Source organism: Lepidochelys kempii, chromosome 16 (genome assembly GCF_965140265.1).
Source record: "Lepidochelys kempii isolate rLepKem1 chromosome 16, rLepKem1.hap2, whole genome shotgun sequence".
Lineage (NCBI taxonomy): Eukaryota > Metazoa > Chordata > Testudines > Cheloniidae > Lepidochelys > Lepidochelys kempii.
In genome coordinates this window covers 26,044,839-26,065,234 of record NC_133271.1, presented here as the reverse complement: position 1 = coordinate 26,065,234, position 20,396 = coordinate 26,044,839, and the positions used below count along the sequence as shown (strand labels likewise).

At 40.8% G+C, this 20,396-nt stretch overlaps 1 protein-coding gene across 5 annotated transcripts in view; it reads left to right on the top strand.

Moving 5' to 3' along the window:
* DENND1A (DENN domain containing 1A) overlaps positions 1–20,396 on the top strand; it is a 381,020-nt gene that overhangs the window by 320,545 nt on the left and 40,079 nt on the right. For all 5 annotated transcript variants that reach the window (XM_073313958.1, XM_073313955.1, XM_073313954.1 and 2 more), the window contains one exon: positions 4,930–5,061. In XM_073313958.1, coding sequence (XP_073170059.1) covers positions 4,930–5,061 — 132 coding nt within the window. The remainder of the gene's footprint in view (positions 1–4,929; positions 5,062–20,396) is intronic.

The following is a 20,396-nucleotide window of genomic DNA, read 5'->3' as shown; positions in this document are numbered from 1 at the left end:
ACAGCACTAAGTAAAATTACTGAATTTTACTGTACCATTTTTATTGCTAGTATTATATTGTGCTCTGTGACATTTATATACAAAAGGATGAGACACTTTCCAATTAATGAGATATCTGTTATTCATTCATTTATTTAGCTTTATTCTTGCTCCCTCCCTAGTACTCCAGATACGTTCATTCATTTTAAAAAAACACAAACACCATTTAAAATTGAGTAGATCTAAAATCTTCCCCCAAAACGCTCGCACTCAACTTTCCTCCATTCAACCTGTTAGATCCCATTTGGAATAAAAATGCGTTTTTCTTGCTATTTAGCATTTCTGCAAATAAGATTGCATTGTTAATCTTATACTTTAAAAGAATCATTATAAAATATTCATGTAAATACTCAAGACTAAGAATCTCTACCTCTCTCCCTTTCAGGTCACTCTGATCTTTTTTGCTTTTACCCACCCCTTATTGTTTTCAAGCACAACAATAGGCGATAATGTTAGAATGAGGTGTTAGTGTGTTTTAGGTAACACAAATGGTGAAACCTACTTCACTAACCATCATACTTTTTTTTAATGGAAAGGTGTCTGCACTGCTCAATTGTTAGCATATCCATTAGTGCACCCTTATCAATTTTCACTTGCTTTTACCAATTTCTGGAGAGTTTCATCTTTTTCATGTGCTTGCTAATGACAGAGTTATTTTGTAACTGAAATTCTGGCATCATTAAATACATACGTAATTTTGCTGATCTTGAGTGTTACTCTACCATTTTCTGCAGTAATTTAAAACTATTCTTAATTTAACCTCACTGCCTACTGCAACTTAAAATATAATATTCTAGTATTAGTGTGAAAAGCGTGCAGGCTACTGGTAAGGAAAAGTCAAATCTAAACATCCCTTTTTCAGTTTTCACTGCCAAATAGGAGCGGTTTCTATACAATGATAGAATTTAAAAATGCAGTAGAGCTGGAGGTCTGCTTCCTACAACTCTGCATAGCAATGATGACCTCTTAAATATAATCAAGAGCCCATTTTGCCCTTGGTCTGCTCCAGTTTTGGGTTTGAATTGCAAATGGAAAATGTGGGATTGACCTATTGAGAGGTCATTGTGGTGTGTGTAAGGTCCTTCTTTAATATGATCGTGGAGATTGAATGGGGCTCTATTCCCATCCCTTGTTCATTTGTGGTACAGTATTTCAAAGCAACAGAAATAGTTTTCAGAGGATCCTTATGACTGATAGCAAATAATTGTTAACAGATACTGTATGGTAGCTTTATTTTATACCTGCTACAGTTTTGTTTTTTGTTGTTTTTTTTTAAAGTAAAGGCAAATTTTTTCATTTCCTAAATGCAGCAAGGTGGTCAAGTCACTCTGTTACTTGGCCTCCTTTGAAGCCTAACTGTATAGAATTAGGAAGAAGGAGGAATGTGAGTGGTACCATCCTCAACTTTCAGTAAGAAGAATGACAGGTTTCAGAGTAGCAGCCATGTTAGTCTGTATTCGCAAAAAGAAAAGGAGTACTTGTGGCACCTTAGAGACTAACAAATTTATTTGAGCATAAGCTTTTGTGAGCTACAGCTCACTTCATCATGCATCCGATGAAGTGAGCTGTAGCTCACGAAAGCTTATGCTCAGATAAATTCGTTAGTCTCTAAGGTGCCACTAGTAAGAAGAATGTAACTTACTTAAAGCATCTCACTGTAGGTAAGACTAGACAATCTATAGCTTTAAATAAATGATCAGGCATTTCACAATAATAATTAATTCAACATTATTTTATTTACTAGATCTGTGTATGCCCTCTAGTTAAAGGTCTGTTATCCAGGCTATTGCAAATGCCACTTTTAGGGTTATATAAAATAACTTAAAGAATCCCTCTGGACTATGCTTTTACTGTTTGCTGTATGATTTATAATACATAGATTTTCTAGTCTATTAAATAAATAAGTAGTTAGAAAAATATGAAGGCATTCTGCTGATTAAATAGCAATTATTCAGTAGAGTGGCTACATTTTACACATCTGTAAATGTTCCATAGCCATACATATAATCTTTAAAAAAATTACTGTATTGATCTACACTCTGTCACCTGACAATGGGGTAGCAAATTCATACCTCAGTTTAGCAAAGACTTTTCCTCCAGGCACAGGTGTTAGGGTGTATCTGTATATGAAACATTACATACAGATACATATTGAATGAATGTTGTCAGTCTTTTCTGCAGAAATCAATAGAATATTTTTTATTTTGTATTTTTTCTAATTTCTTTCTGAGAGGGCATGTGTGGTAGGGTTCAATATTTTTACTTTGGATGGTTTCTTGTTTTAAACACTCTACGTAGCGTAAGTTTAAGTCCTGCCTGGAGTTTTGGCATGTTTCATGGACAGCAATAGGATTGCAAAGTGAAGTATGGGAAGAAGAGGCTGAGGAGGTTTTAACTTTCCTTAAGAAACTTGTTTGTTAGCAATTATCTCCTTTGACGGTGTTCCAGATTTGAAGTCTTACATGATTTGAAAATTCTTGTGTCAATGCTGGTACTGAAGACAAGAGATTGCTTTAAAGGCAGCTCAGCTTGCCCTGGGTACCGTATCTAAGACTACAAGAACAAGGAGTCCGGTGTTATGCCCAAATAAATTTGTTAGTCTTTAAGGTGCACCGGACATCTTGTTGTTTTTGTGGTTACAGACTAACACGGCTACCCCCTGATACTTAGTACCCGAGACTGATTTGATTGCTTCTGACTTGTGAGAGTGTTTAACATCCCAACCTGTAGTATACCTTTCTGTGCTTTCTCTTCATCTAAGGGAGGGTTGTATCTCCTACTACCAAATCAGTTGCACCCATGTTTAAAGGCTGTTTGTGAATTGAGGCTGCTGCACATAGACTGACATGACAGGAGTTTAACCTAGTTCATTGGATGGTTTCTGAGTACACTAATGCCAGACACCTTAATATTCAGTCATTTGTACCGTGAGCTCAGAGTCTAGTTCCGTTCATGAAGAATCGGGTTTCTGTGACTGTTTGGCACAGATGTGCTTTCAGTCATGAAGGCAGAAACAATTTTCAGCCAAGTACGTTCTATTCCTGATGACTGAGGCAGTGTTGTTGACTTGTCTGCCTGTTTGGGTACCTTTACAGATACTGAGGTCTTAAGTCACTTGTTCACTGATAATTGGTCTGTGAATCAAAACATGATGAATTCCTCTCTAATGAAATCTGTAACAGATCCCTTGCGCATGTCCTCAAACAGAAATATGTTAAAATTAAAGGCAAAATGGTGGCTAGTGTATTCTCTAGCACTGGAGAGAATGCTTAATGAACACTTGCTTCTCCCCTACATGCAGTGCCATCAGCTGAGAAGTGTAGCAGACCCATAAGGGGGAAAAAACTTCAGAGATTTGTAATAGTCTCACAGCTTTTATTGTGATTCACTCATCAGTCAGGAGTCTTCCTTGAAGCTGCTTTTCCTTTGCTTTGTTTTCGGTTTGCATTTTACCTTCATGTGCATCTTATGTTTCAAAATAATATATACTATCATTGTGTTATGGGTCCCCCTTGCTGGCTCTGGTGAGTTGAAGTTCTGTATCCTTTGTAGAAAGCTATCTTTCTCACAATAGTGTTTGTTGCAGGCCCTTGTTACTAATATGCTGGACTTTGTTACATTTTACCCAGAGAAGGTGGAATTGTACACCTATAAAAAGTTTCCTTCTATGGTTTCACTTTAACAAGTTATTAATTTCCCCACCACTCTTATGTCCATCTTGGTGAACCATTGCTCCACCAGCTGGATCTAAAAAGGCCTGTCAGTTTCTATGTGGAGCAGACAAAGCCCCTTAGAAAGTCCATCCAGTTTTTTGTTTTACTTGACCCAAACACATTAGGTCAGTCTGTGTCCAAAAGAACCATTTCTAATTGGCTTTCAGCTTACATGTCTCATTATTATACTTTAGCGATACTGAAACTTGAGGGGGCATGTCAAAGGTCACTCCATCAAAGCAATGTATGTGTCAGCAGCCAACCTCAGGTCAGTCTTGCAAAGCTACAGTGTGTGCAGGTTTCCCTCTATATTTACCAAGCTTTATTTCCTTGACATTGTTGCAAAGAGATTTAAGGTTTGGGCTCACTATGTTGCAGGCTATTTCTCAACTGATTGTACCAACTCTTTCCATCTTCTTGATTCTCTGTAAGATGTCCACATGCCTTTGTCTTTTCCAAGTCCATTCTTTATGTTTATATTCCTATGTTATATACACCACACACACATTCACCAAACCTTGTAACCTAGGTTGCTTGTTCATTTTGCTTAAGATCAGGACTTAGGTCAAAAAGAAACTGATCTTAGGCTGCAAGTTGTGACATGTATACTCTTCAAGGCATCATTGACACTGGCCACACGTGGGCCTGCTTAACTAGCTAAGCTGTGAATTTGCTCCCTTAATACCACTACACCTGAGCTTGTATTTCCATAGATAAGTGTTCTGTTATACAGAATTCTATGTAAGTACATAAAATTATATTAAAGGTACAACTTAAATGTACAAAATGCAAGGAAGCTCAGTTTCTAAGGTTGCATTCAGACCTTTCCTCATGGTGTTGTCTTTATTCTCACAATGCAACAGTTAGAGCTATGTTAGCCCTACCTTCCAAATTGCTGGCTTTTGTCTGTATAAGTCAGACACATTTTATTTAATATAGTTGGTATTTAATGTTTGTGTTTGCAGCTTTAGTATTTTATGGGATTTCTGCACATAGACTGTGATTAACAAAATACAATGAAATGTTCTATGCTAATTGTTTTATTTTCTCTGCTTTTGATTTTTGATCCTAACATCAAAATGCTTAGTCAGCTTTATCCTCTAGTACCTCCTTTTTGCCTCTTACCCTTAATCAGGAATGTTCCTGGCCATGTAATTCTCCTTTTCCTACCATACAGGACATTGCTGAGAATGGATGCTCTGCAACACCAGAAGAGTCCCTACCAAGGACAGCTCCTTCTCCGTTGAGTGAAAAGAAGGACCCTAAACTTAGAGAAGATAGACGACCAATCACAGTACACTTTGGGCAGGTAGGTGATGTTAGATTTGTTTAAATTGTATTTGTTATAGATAGGCAAAAATATTTAATTGAAAGATTGTTCGTTTAAAGATCACTTTAGCCTTTTCATTAATTTTTACAGATCAGGTACATCATTCTGGGTTTATTTTCCATTTCACCTCCACGTTTGGGCGGCTCTTATCATGTTTAGTGGTTTCAGTAGTTTCTTTTGTGTATAAGATATTTTTTTGAGGCAAATTATATTTTAGATCTATTTGCAAGAGTATGTACCATTTATTTACAGCAATGTAATAATAAACTATTCTGTCTGTTCCATTAGTGTGCATCATGCTACATCCCTTTAGTACAACAGGGTACATTATCTAAGGTGTCTTCAGTTATCTAAGCAGATCACTAGTGTTCGCACAGAACATCTAATTATTATTATCACTTCAGCAGACTTCAAAATTTAAAAGCAATGAATTCCAGTGGAAAAAATCAATTAATAATTCTTTAATAGTGCTCTGTATTTCAATATCGACAGTTGAGCTCCAAATATGAGCTATCCTCATTATGTTTCTGACGATGTGTCTACAAAAATAGCTGGTTTTATACAAACTAATCATGTAGAAAATGTTATATCAAATCATTAAAATCGGAATGGAAAAACACACAGTGTTCACAATCCGCTTTCCAGCATAGCTTACATTAACAGATTTTATTTGTAAAAGATATTTTTGCCACTGTATTCAATGTCCTCTGTTATTCCTGATCTTTTTACCTTTTTTTCTCTCTGAGGCTCATTAGAGCACAGAAATGACTATCTGGTTTCTTAAAGGACAAATTTGGAATTAATATGGTTAAAAAACAGTGCATTATCAGAAAATGGAAGTTCTAAAATGACAGCCAAGCCATATTTTAGGTAAATGATAGTAATAGTAGTAAAGCATATGCCTAGCAAGTTAATATAACTAGATTTCTTACCATTTAGATATTAAATTGTGTCTACATATGTATAAGAAGCAGTAATTCATTACAGCATCTTATTTTCAGTTTTCCTTTTGATCTTCCTTTTCTTTATCATTTTAGAGTTTGATGGCATGCTTTTAGAACTTTGGCTGTTGTGCTAAATGCAGGTTGTTGGAAGTTTTCTCAGACAGATTGCGCCCCAATTAAATTTTTGAAGTGGTGGTTTATTTTTCATTTATTTTCTGCTCTTATATAGTTGAGGGGGTTTGGGGCTACTGGAGAAATGCAGCCACCTTAATCCACCAGGAAAACATTGCTTTTCTTTAAAAACCTTCTGAAATCCAGGCAAACCCTACATTTTTGTTTGGGAATCCTGAACCCTCCCCGCCCCTGCCAACCCTTTTACATTTGCATGAGCGGTGGATCATCCCAACACTTTGGTAGATTACTAACGTAGATAATCAAGTGGAAAGTGCTTACCCAAAATCATGTGGCAGGCAGGGGTATGATCACTTTCAGATTTTTTAAAGATCACTTTCTCTCTGTCAAAAGAAACACACATCAGCTTTAGTGAACCACTGGCAAAGGTGAAAGGCTCACTTGCTAAATGCTTATTACTGTCGTTACATTACAAATGTCAGTTTCCAAAAAATTGTGTAACTTGATAGTTCTAGAGCTATCTTGCTTACAGTCTTTGTCCTTCCACAGATCCTCCTTGTGATCATAGTGCCACACAATATAGACAATTAAACAATACTTCCAGTGCACACAATACTTCAAGTGGGTTGAAAGGAGTACAGTTTTAGGAAATAAAAATTAAGGCTTTGAAAAAAATCAACTTCTACTATTTAAATGGTACATGAGCTCTAACTAGCGATTAAAGGGGGAAGATTTTAGTGTCGCTTTTAACTCCTTGTAAAATAAGTGAGGGGGGAAAAATTGATTAAAAAGGCATGAAAACTGCTGAAATAAGCGTTGTTTGTGCATTCACAGGCCTTATACACTGGGGAGGATGAAAGAGGGTTTTTTCTTATTGTCACTTGCTTTCCATGTCTGCTAGTATTATGCTAGTGTATGTGGTAAAGGCAGAATTTTTTAAAATGCATGCATGCGGATTAGGGTCAAGCCCTGTGTATCAGTGATGCAGTTGGCTCACCCATACCACTGCAGCGCCAGAGCCTACCAACAGCAGCGATATGCCTTAATTGAGACATGCTGTCAAAGTGACAAACACATTTGCATACAGTCTATTTATTTTCGTTGGAAAGGTCTGCAGTCTGCTGTTGGTTGAACATTCTTAATCAGCTTGCTGTAAGTGAGCCGGCAGCTAGCTGTCCTATGTTGGTGCTTCTCTTCATTACATGACAGATTAGTTAAAGGGGGATGGGCTAGGAAGCCAGCAGCAACCTTTAATTTTAACTCATTATATCTCATCCTATTTTAAGTTAGTTTCTAGCATTTCTCTGATAGTTTTGTGTCCATACTAGCAGTTTTTAAATTGCAAAAACTATAAGTAAAACATCTTAAGCAGGCTAAATATTAAATGCTCAACTGTTCAGTACTGTTGAGAATTTATCCAGTATTATTATCTAGCATCTTAACTATTAGATTTTGCAGCATAGAGATTTTTAAGATATCTCATCTTGCTTTGCAATTACTTATCAGGCATCCCCTTCCGGGGGTGTTTAATTTGGGTAGATAATTCGGTAAAATTGTTGACTTCTGTTCCTATAACTGCCCAGAGATTGAGAGAAGCTGTCCTTGGTGCCCATATGAATGACAAAATTATGTAATGGGTCATTACAGGATGGGACAATCACAGCCCCTTTCCTCACCTTTTATCTTCCATAGCTTTTCTTCTCTGCTTAGGACTGTGGCTGTGAGCCTAGCCCTAGAGTCACTCAGGTAGAAGACACTACCATCATGCACTAGGAACCCAGACAAGCTGTCCAACAAATAATAGTGGCAATGGCTGCAAAATCACCGAGTGTTTAGCCAGTGGAGAGAAGGGGGAATAATTTTTAAAAACCATTTGAGGGATCCAGGACGCTGGATTGTCACCTCATTTCTTTAGATTACTAAGGCTGCCTGTCTGATGCACTACTGCAAAATACTTCCGCTACCAACTGCTTGCTGACCTTAATGTTCACAGGGATCACTTTCTTTCCCTTGCTTTAAAGCTTTAGACTAGACTGCATCACACATTTATGTCCACCATTGCCACCCTGCCACATTGCTCGCCATGGCTATAAATGATGTGGGCCTCAAAATGCCTATACTGCACCTAACATAGACTTTGGAACAGGGCTGATGAGAGCAGCTGTAGCAAATGGCATACAGGGCAGGTTTGCTGACCTAGAAGTCATAGCTTTTCTTTCCATTCTCTCTCCAGGTAGATGGTACAGGTTTGTCCTTTGCCCTTGTGAAGAATAAATACAATACTAAAAGGCAAAGAGTCATATAAACTCTTGGCTTGTTCCTTGTGATTTACATTGTCAGTTTAAATTTGAAGTCTGTAATAGGTGTTGTTCCATTTGTCACCGTAGCCTGTTCTCCACATGTCTCTTATATACACATGGCTGTATTGGATGTTTGGCAAGACATAGAACTGGAAGCAGTTGGACCCATTATGATACAGGTTGTGATTATTGGTTAGAATGTCTGGGAAGAACTTTAACAAAATCTCAGTTTTCTTCTCCCACATTTGAAGCACTCATGCCTGCAAAAATACTGTTTCTCTCTGGGTAGATCATAGATCTAATCTTTTTATGCTCAAAACAGAGAATAAGGGTGAATATCTGACTCTGAACATTCCTATAGCATTTTTCAGATTCTGAATTTTTGTTAGTGATGCTTGAGTTGTGTGATTTTGCTGGAAGTTTCAGCTTCCATCACTAGTCTGTTGTTGATGCGGGAGCTGTGGTGATGAGAGCACCATATAGAGCCTAATGTTAAACAGCCCCAGGGCTCTGCCACTTCACAATTTTCATAATTGATTGATCAGCAGATAAATTACAGTCTGGATTTCAACTCTGGTAGATTTCAGAAGTGATGTTATGTGAGGAGCTTTTAATTCCTCCCCACCCTACACGCACACCAATTTATAAAATGTTATGCTACCGGGAAAAATTGAGTTACAGCAATAACTCCAGTCACACTAGGAAAAGAGCTTGCTCTTATTCTTGGTACAGGACTGAACTTGGGGAGGGGGGAGATCTGCTGTGCTAAAATCTTGAACTTTATTCTTTTTCTGTTTGCACAGAAGTAGCCATTTCTACATCCCATGCAAATTTTTGGATAGGTGCCATATTTATAGATCAATATTACTGCCAAAAAACTGGGGAGAGGGAATTATCTTTTCATGCTGTGGATGAAGAAGCAGAAAACCTGGTAAATGCAGTCTGACTTCCATGATCTTACATGTGTATGGATCTTGATATGAACTAAGGAATAGATTTCATTCACACTCGATGGCCCCTATATTCAGACTTTGCTTTCCTTTCATTTATGCAATATGAACATAAGTGCAAGAAAAACAAAGTTTGACTATACAGGGACCACATTCACAGCAGTTAGTAGCATGCTGTGAAAGGAAAATCTCTCCTCCCACTTTACAAACTAACTTTATAGAACAACCTGATCCAATAGCAATCCTCCTTCAAAATGTGGATTGGGAAAGTGAGCCCCAGAATTATAGGGACAACCGCTTCCTCACCCTCTCCAACCACCTCTCCTCAAGTTCCTGAAATGAGATCCATGAATAGTGATAATTCTTCTTCCTTAAACCATATCCATAATGCAGTTATGAACCACTTGGCCTCAGGAATGGGGCCTGGGGAAGAGATTAGATCAAAGAAATTGTTATGTGGGTTACTGTGTTTCTCTCATAACAAAGTTGTTCAAATAGTTCATCTTCCTCTTTCCTTCTCAGTTTGTTTTAAGTTTCTCTGTTGATGGGACATTGATTTGCAAGGATAATGTGATAGTATCAATCTGCCTGTTTTTGCACATACATCATCCCTGGCACACAGTTACCTGAGTGTTTCCTGAGTTCCTCACAACACCGCTGTGGGAGGTTAAAAAATTATTATCCTCGTTTTATAAGTGGGGAACAGTGGCAGAGAAGGGTGAAGTGACTTGCTCCTAGGCCACATGGAAATCTGAGTCCCACAGTGGTGCTTTCACCTCAAGACCATCCTCCTTCATTGATATGTCATTTGGATTCTTAGAACATGTTAACCTTTAATAGCCCAATCTCAAAAGTTGAGTTTATCACATCATGGCCACAAAACATTTAGAAAAACAAACTTAAGTTCACTAAGTGACAAAGATGCCACAGCATGAGATCCAGTAAATTTAAAAATGGATCTCATGAAAACTGACAGCTGGGAGAAAAGTGAGATTCAGGACATGCTCACAAGCATCGAGATGAAAAAATCTGGTGATTCTGATTATGGATTTAGTGTTTCCTGAATGTGTTCGGCTGCCACCTGTTTAGTGACTATTAGTCTATTTTCAGAAAAAAGGGAACAAGGAAAACTAACGGCCAATGACCGAGGAACTCAACTTATATCCAGCATCATAAATATTTCTCACATACTTATTCAGTCAACACTGGATTTGTTTTTATTCAGTCAGCTTGGTTGAAGAAAGGGCTGGAATGGTCATGCCCTGGCTCACCCACAAAACTTCCTTAGCCTCCCAAAGTCCCCCTCTGCCACTCCTCTTCCTACCCCTGCAGGTCCTGGGGGGCTTAGTATACGCTGCTGTCATACCACCAGGAGGTGGCTGCTCCTTTGTTGAGTGCAGCTTCTTCAAACCCTGTTTATTATGTGCACGTCTAATAGGTACCTCACCATAGTATTTAGGTACCATTCATGTAATTAAGAAATGTGCCATAACATCCAATGGGGATGATGTTTTCCATCCTCCTGCTGCCAATTGGATTGATGTCACTTGTTTGTTTCCTAGCCATGCTGTAGTTGTTTTTGGGAAGCTTCCACAACAGTTGAGTCTTGCCTTGTGCCCTGAAGGTTTCAAGACTCATGCTTATCCTAATCTCTCCAGTGGTAGTTCACTCTGCTGTCTAGATCCTTACACTGAAATCCTTCAGATCCTATCTTCTGCAGATTTGACCCAAACAGTCACAACGTCCCTGCTCACTGTGAATGTTTGGGTAGGACACCCACACCCCATCTGAAGTAACTAAGGCTTTGAGCATATAAAAGATTAGAACTAGGACCTTGCAGCATCTCAGGAAATGGAAGTGGAGCTAGTGCAGAGTAGCAGTGCAATGTGTTCTCACTGAACTGTTATCACATAATAAAAGAGCCGCTACATACTTGACCAGCTGAAAACCTCAGCATGACCTTCACGATCAGTCTCAGGCAGAGTGTGAATCTCATGGGCGGATGGGTTATTCCAATTTAATAAGATTCATTTAAAATGGTTTGGAAGAAACACCTAACATCTCTCTGAGTTATGATGAGCTTTTATTGAGCAACAAACTTTCATAATTATTTCAAATGTATTTAACTTTGCACTATGTAGAGTTATCACCAAGGCAGAAGAGGCTATGGAGCCATCTTAGAGGTACTTTTCTCTGCGGCTAAGTACTGCTGAGCCACCATGCTATGGGTGTGCCTGCTATTGCTGTGATAGATGTTCTGAGGGATAATTCCTTCTGGTGTCTCCAGCAGCACAGCCAGGAGGATGGATGCTGTATGCTTTAAATATTTTTAATTTGTTCTGAATACTTAGAAGTCTTTGGTTGCTTAATGAGTGTGTATATAAATTGCAATGCTGGATGTGTGATGAGGGCAGGAGGTTGTTAGGTAAATCTTACTGGGTGGGCTTGAAACTATTGGCACATGAAGTTGAGCACATGCCTCCTTCTCTCTCATCAGCCTAGGTAAGTCAAGGTATGCCATGATCTCTCCTAGTCCAACAGATCCATTTGTTTAATAGGTAATTGTCATGATTCAGTATCTCCTCTGCAACTGTGTTGGTTTATATAGACCCATCAACTGCATGGCACTGGAAAGTAGGTGAAGTGTGCCAAATCTAATAGCCCAAGTTGACGGGCCAACACAGTCAAATAAAAGACCCACCAGCAGCAGATTTTAGTCCTTTCCTGAAGGATGGAGTTATTGTCCAAATTTAACTGTCACACTCAGACCTGATAAGCCAGGCTTCTTCTTGATCACGCTTCTGCCCCAGCCCACACAGCACGTCTCCAGCCAGATCTTCCACCTAACTGCTTTGGAGTTCCCCCCGGTCCTTTCCCAGGGTCTCCTGCAGGAGTCTCCCTACTGTTCCACCTGTCACTGAGCTGATTGTCTGCTTCTTATATGAGGGCAGCTGACCTGCAGGACGAGCACTTGACCCCTGGTTTCAAACCCAGCATCTGGGAGGTAGCTTAACTAGGCACAAGCGGGACTGATTCCAGCTCCTTTAAAGGGCCAGCCCACCCTGTGACAAAGTTCCTAACCTGCAGAGCTTACACCATTAACAATACCGCAGGGTACAGTACAGTGCAAAACAAACCCAGGCTGATGTGGCTGATCAGACTAAACCATTGGCTGTTGGGGAAATGTTCAGCCCCTTCTCCCTTCGTGCATCATTCCACAAGAAGTGAATTATACTGGCAGTTCTAATTACTTCTCTAATTGTTTGTAGTCAGTGTGAATGTGTTCATGGTTGTATGGAATATTGTTGTTATCTGGGAATAGAATTATTCTTATTTCATTTATGTTTTCAAAAAGTGGAATTCAATAAAATGGAAAGGGAGAAAAATGCAAAGAACTTTTGTCAAGTGCCCATTTATTTAAGAGATTTGATTATATTCCACTTCTGATGCAAATTAGGAAGAATTAACATTCTGGGAAACCAATTTTAACTGAATTTCAGGAATAGTGGATTAAATTGAAAGGGTATTCACATTACTAAAGCAAACTATCTGTGAATCTAAATGGGCTTCCCACTTAACCAGAATGCTCTTCCAAGTTGGATTCTTATTGGCAATTAAACTTTTGCGGGGTGCAGGTTTGGACATTTCCAACTCATTTGCTGTTCTGATCATTTGGTGTAAGGGAGCTATGCAAGCATGTTCATTCCTCCTTTATGGCCTGCCTCTAGAGGTGCAGAACGAGCGATGCTACTGTGGCAGGGTGGCAGGTTGTTTCTTTGAGAAGATTAAACAGCATAAGGAGATCAGGGAGAAGAAAAAAAGAACAAGCCAGCAACATTCCAGAAATGCAGAACTGGATCAGGAAGGCCGGGGCAAGCAGAAGGAGGGATTATCTCCAGTATAAAAGAGATCAAGTGAGGAGGGAACGAAGGCTGCTTTGCCGGACCATGTAACTCCCCTCACACCCAGGTGCATTGGAACAATAGCAGATTTCCCCTTTGTCTCAGCAGGAATTATATTGTAGTGAAGTAGAAATCAAAGGGGGAAACAAGTTCACTTTCTAATATTCATGCAATTGTATGCTGTGGTTTCAGAGCCAGACTCCTCCTCTCCCCCCAACTCCGCTCCCAACTCGCTAACGGGTTAGGCATCTTCATTAAGGAAACAAGCCTCTGTCCCTCTCCTCCTCACTAATGGACAAGGTGGCCTCCCTCTTCCTTTACGTGAGCAGAGGTTGGGTCCTCTTCTCCCTCTGCCTAGTGCTCATGGGTTTAATACAAATATAGTCCTGGCCCTTTAAAATTCTTCCTGTTCTGTAGGAAAGGACAATCTCCCTCTCTACCCCATCCTTTTCAACAGGAATTCAGTGTTCTTCAGTGGAAGTCCCCCCGCAGGAGAGGAGAATTTTAAAGGGGCAGGACTGTACTTGGCCCAGAAACAGTTGTCCATCTGGTGTGTATTGCAGAATAACTGTCCTTTGCTGTTTTACAGTGACACTGTTCTTAGACAGAGACTGAAAATAATGTCAATGCACCAGGGAAATAACGCATTTGGGTGAAACCCAGCTTTACGGCGTGAGAGATTTGCAGCAGTGACAATCCATAGGATAGGAATTATCTAACTAAAGGCTCATGCTCTTCTCATGCATGTAAATATTTGACAAGTGAGACCTGGCTCTCTCTTTAGGAAGATGTACACCTACACCAGCTGCAGTGCATACCTCAGTTGCCAATGTTTTCTAATGAGTCCAAGACAGCTATGTCCTTGGCTAGTAGAACAGTTCCATGTGTGTAGCTCACATTATTACATAGGCGCTCAGGCTTAGACTAATGTGACACAGACAATAGGACCCCAATCCTGCATTCAGATCAGCAGAGGCAAAGGTGTCTGTTCACACAGATGCGTATTCTGAATCAGGTCCTATATGTTTTGCCAGCTTTGGCATTCCAAATGCTTTAAATGAGGCTGGTCTACAGTGCTGTGCAGAATAAAAGTAATTCCCTGGGTACATGTAAGTCAAATGTGATAACCCTTGGATCGGGATGTATGGAGGAACACTGTAGTTTAGCAGCCCTCCTAGGGTTTTGTGACAAACTATAGCAACTGTAACATTTTTGTACAGTCTCCTTGTTAGACCTGTTACTCTGAGGGACATCACTGCTGGCATATGGAAACATAACTGTGCTTTATAAATAATACGTACATATATAAAATAAATACATCAGTGCATGCAAGGCAAACCAAATCACCTAGATTGACAACCTGAGAAAAGCTCAGAGGGTCTTGTGGATGACTCGCTTAGGCTGTCAATGGACATTAGCATCCAGAAGTTTCTTACATATAACTGATCAAGTGGATATGTGCAGTTAGGCCAGAACTGTCTAAATTGACCTCTGGGCCCCTGGATTGAACAGAAAGATTAAAAGGGAAGTACGTGAAATATAACACGCAGTTCTTCTAACTGCTAAGCTCACTGTGATTGCTTGTGTGGCCAGCTGTATTTGGATTTGCCTTTTCAGAGCCAGGGCTGGTTAGTACAGAGTAGAACAGTTACAAAGCGCCATGCTGTACATTTAGAAGGAATGTAATTTTTTTTGTGGTGGTGGAGGGGATATTGCCCTAATAGTACAGACTTCCTCAGCAAATGCTGGAGCCAAACCAGGCAGATAGGCAGTGCTGTTTTTAGAATTCCTTAAATGAGAGGCTTGCTTATTTCAAGCATCCCGCCTGCTAGATAGAAACGGCTTTTAAAAAAATAATGAAGTATGTATCCATCTACTGACATTCATTTAAATCAGCTGGGCAGCACGGATTTCCTAGATTTGAATTCTGATATTAGGCCCGATAGCCCTGTGAAAAGCTGACCAAGTGACCAGCTTTAAAAAAAAAAACACACCCACAAAAACAGTCTGGCTTTTTTCTTTATTTTTAATAGTACATAGATGGATTTTCCAGTATTTTAAATGAAAAATATATGTAGTTAGCTCTGCATTGACAGTGTCCTTGAGGATTTGACAGTGAGATTTTCCAGCAGTTGCTCTTCGTTAGAATCCTGGTGGTGTTTAATAAGGCAGTCGAACTGCTGGCACCTTCGGTTCCTGTTTGTTCTCCGAGGGCTCAGGGGCTGCTGCAGTAAGCACATCGACCAGGGCTGATCATTACAAGGGCGTACGCCACCATGAATAAAAATGTCACACGTTTTCCCATCTTACAGCGGTACAAAATGTCAGTCCTGTCAAACAGACATCGCAGGTAGCTGTGAGCAGTCAGTACAAATTGGGGAGCCGAACATTCCCCCAGCTTTCTGATATTCTTCATTTGAAGCAGAAGAAAAACAGTTGTTAACCTATTAGCTGTGATTTTAAACTCTGCTGAGACAGTGGATGGATAGACTTTCACACATGGGAATAAATATATTCCCGGGTCCAGGAATTTTTAAAACATTCTCTCCATGCATTTGGATTGGAGAGCAGAAAGAGAGAGGAAAAACACTCTCTGTAGAAACTTGTCTTATTTTGGAAGAGGAGCATTGGAATTTATGAAAAATTTTCATCGATTTCATACTTCAAACGCCCACCCACCCTTCAAACAGCTCCTTGCTGTTTTAGCTAGTGACCCAGAATAGTAGTAGTTTGGTAAATTAAGACGGTTCTCTCTCCCAGCCCATCTTCTCCTGTTACTTGCTCCTGTATTGACTTTATAATACATTCCCTGCCTGTTAATGCAAGTGAAAGTGATGTTCGGTTTGAAGATAGAAGAAGGATGTTAAGTTTGTGACAGATCAGTGGCAATAGACTTGCCCTGATTCTAGGGATATTCCCCTGTGCCCACACAGTTATCAATGCAGGTTTGGAACCTGTGATACCATAAATGTAGGATTCAGATTTCACTGCAGGATCCAGAAGAAGATGGACTGGGTGTGAGTGCCGTGGGGCATAGAGCCCTTATTAAAACACCAACAACTGCAGCAAACTGCTGTCAAAATAGATTTCGTTGAGTGAAGTGTTTGCTTTGTGAGAAAGTCCCTCTGTAAGTGGTGGATTCTCCTTTGTTTTGATCTATTTCTCTATGACTGATGCACACATATAAGCTTGTGCATTGTTGCAAATGTAATATCTGAAAGGTATTAATGGCTAAAGCATGTTGCATAAGGAAGGCTCAGAGAAAGGGACTTGTGCCGAAGCTCTTCAGAAACAAAACAGCCAGAAACTGGATGGCAATACCAAGGATGAACTTTCTGGCTTGAAGGTTTAGCTGCCTGGAATGTGATGCTTCTAGCCTTTGTGTGTGAACAAAAATAAACTTGACTGGGGGTATAACTTGAGCATGTTGTAGGGTGTTCTGGGGTAATGAAGGCCCTAGGTTCTCAGTATGTTTATGTTCTGTAGGTGCCTGTCATCCATGCACTATGTATAGCATTACAGAACTGCATTCTCCTGCAGTGTCTTAGAATATCTGTCATTTGACTATGGAATCTGAAGAGGAGTTTAATTTTTGTTAGTGTTGTTACTGCAGCTAGACACACTACATTTAAAAAAAATGAAACTACAGTAACCAAGTGGCCAGAGTCCCAATTCACTTTTGCATCCTCTTCTGTGGTTTCTTTTGCTGCCTTTTTTTTACACAGCACGGGAACTTTCCCATCACTGGAGCTAGTTGCATGGGAAGTAATCAGACATCTTGACGAGCCTTCAAACCACAAATGCCACTACAAATTAACCACTACCACTACAAAATACTCCTCCTGTCAACATTGTATAAGAATACGTGCTACTTTGGGGGCATGCACTGAAAATGTCTGCTCAGCACAGCTCACCTATGAAAAAATATGCATGTGTAATTCTGTGAAACATAATAAAATGCTCTCTTCTCTAGATAATTAAAACAGTATTTCATACATTTCCTGTTGAACTCTGTAATGAAAGTGGTTTGTCGTCTATTTAAAATAGAATTGCACTTTTAAACACAAAATTGGTTTTAAATCATAATGCTCCATGGAAATAGTCTAAGCCAGCAGTTCTGACCTAGGTGGTCTGTGGACCCCCCCTTTCAAGGAGTCCGTGGGGCCCTGTGGCTGAAACCCTGATCCCTGGCACCCTCTGCGGGGCTGAATCCCGGAGCCCCAAGCACTGGTACTCCCTGTGGGGCAGAAGCCCTGAGCCTATGGGCAGGGTTGGGGACATGGAGGGCATTCCCTGCCCCACCCCCGCAAACTGCACGACAAGAGCACAGCAGTCCTGACCTCCCCTGACCCTCATCTCCTCTCCCTGCCCCCTGGCCAGCTCGGAGGTGGGAATCCGGAGCCAGGCAGTGCGGGGCAGCTACTGCTCTGGCTGGTGCCATGGAGCAGGCATCTGCAGCGTTCCCTCCTCTCCTGCTGGTGCGTCAAGTTGAAGCTGCTCCTCAGCTCCCAGGCCCCTTTGCTCCTACAGAGGCAGTCAGTAAGAGCCCCCCGGGTGGGGAGACCCAGCTCTGTGGCTGGCAGACCCCTCTGGGAACCGGGACCACACGGGAGTCCTCCTAGCACACCGCCCCTAGTACCCTCTCCCTACACCCTGAGCTACCCCCTGCCCGCACACAGCCCCTAGTACCTCTCTCCCTGCACATAGCCCCAGCTACCCCCATCCCTGCACCCTGAGCTACTCCCTGCCCGCACACAGCCCCTAGTACCTCTCTCCCTGCACATAGCCCCAGCTACCCCCATCCCTGCACCCTGAGCTACCCCCTGCCTACACAAAGCCCCTGGTCACCCCCCTCCCTGCACCCCAAAATACCCCTGTGCCTGCAGACAGCCCCAGCTCCCTCCTCCCTGCACCCTAAGCTGTTTTAAAACTTTTTGAGCTAAGCCCTCCACCTCTGAGTTATAATTTTTGGTTACGTGTTCTCCTCTCTTCTCTCCCCCCCCCCCCCCCCAGCAGGCTGGTTGGCCTGCTTAGGAGAGTCAGGAGGTGGCACTTCCTTCCTGGACCCTGCCATGCGGAGATGGCTCGTGTGTGTCCATCCCTCCCCCCCCCAATAGAAGTCAAACTACGCCTATGCCCAAGACCCCTGCCCCGAGGCCTCCCCACCCCTGCTGGGCCCTGGAGTTTTTATAGCATGTCGAAGGGGGCCTCAGAGAGAAAAAGGTTGAGGATCCCTGGTCTAAGCAATGATCTCTGGATTTTCTATCCCGGATTCAGGTTCCATCTCTCAGTCTAAAAGGCGGTATGCTTAATACTAAATAATAAATAAAACATGAAAATGTAATGTTATATAAAAGAAACATCCAGCTATTCTGGGATGATTTGCAGAGCATGGATTTATGGGTGTAGCTTGTGTGCTTTACCACTGATTCCCCTGAGAAAAGGCTTGTGGCCCTGTCATCCTAGAGAAGCCACAAAGAAAGGATCCTTTGGCTTCCACTGTGGTGGATCGTACTGGTTGAGAGAAAGCTGATAATAAAAACAAAGCTTCAAAAAACCCAGTTCTGTTGGGGGTGGGGGGTGGGAATCGCTCCTACGTATCTCAGTAAGTGGGCTCCCGACAGTCTCATGATGGCTGGGGCCATTCTGGACATTATTGGGGTCCCTGGTTTGATAATGTGGAATGTTCCAAAGAGCTTTATTGATCACTGTCACTTTGGAGGTACATCTGGAGGTACCCATGTTGGTGTCATGCCAAGCACGCTTACAAGCCCACGAAGTGGTGGTGCTTTCTCTGTGTTGCCTAAGGAGCGAGAGGGTCGTATAAATGGTTCACTTCCCTCTCCAGTTGTTAACCAAGGGAATTTTCTCAGTCCCTCTCATTAAGCTAATGAGAGAGTTTAATTGTGACTCTTTCTCTTCCTCATCATAGGTTCATGGCACATCTTTAGGACAAGCCAGGTGGAGGGGGAGGTGTCACCTTTCTCTGTATCTCTTTAGTTGTTTGTGCTACCCTTCCAGTCCTCTAATGTGACTGAAGGAAGGAGACCTCTGTTTAAAGCACAGAGATTTCTGTTCCTGACGTACGAATAAAAAATATATGTAGTCATGTCATCCCAATTTGTGAGCTCTGCATATGAAAGGGTGTATAAAATAGTGTATGCGCTACTGATTATAAAGCAGTTGCCTCATAGATTCCACCTGCTTTCCTTACTGCATCGTTTTTGGTTCAGTACATTTTTCAGCATGATTATTGTCTCAATTTTTATTGCGTATCCAGTTCACGTTCCAAAATCAACATATTAGATCCCTTCCAAAGAGAGAAAGTGTTGATACACTCAGAACAGTCTATCTCTTGCCCCAGTGTCTGTCTTTAAAACATAGTAACATTTTCCAAAACCATCCTGTGTTTTTGAGATGGCCATGATTTTCATGTATAAGAAACTCTGCTGTGGAATCCATTAAACATACCTCCCCTCTTGCCTCTAGAATTAGAACTTCTGCGATTGTGAGCAAACACTTCTTTACTGCATGTGCCAATGAGCAGACTTTTTCTTGTTTACAGTTTCGCCCTGCCTTTGTCCATAGCTTTTTCTCGCTGCACTTGTTGCTGCAAATGAAATAACACCTCTAATCTACTGATAAAGGCTCTGTTTTCAATACCATTTTTGAAGAATAACTGCTTTATTGCAACAGAGCTACCCAGTTATAGTTTGAGATAATAATCTGCTCGCCAGCTGTTAATTCACACATTGAAAATTATTTTTTGTTTAAAAAGTTTTCCCTAGTGTGAAAAAATAAAGTTATATTCCATGGATGTAGTATAAATTATTTTATTATCTATTTGGTTATATCATTTTCAAATATGTGCCCTTTGCATTGTAAAAATTTCTAAGAATTCTTGCCAGGCAGCTTATGGTTTAAAATGACTTGTCTAATAATTAGTAAATCAACGCCCACTAAGCATCTAAGAATTAGTTTTCTGTAAAGTTGCTTAGTATCTTGTCACTTCAGAAATGTTTGGAACAACACAATTAAGAAAATATCCAGAATAAGAAAGTATGTTGGTAAATAGAGATGAGTAAG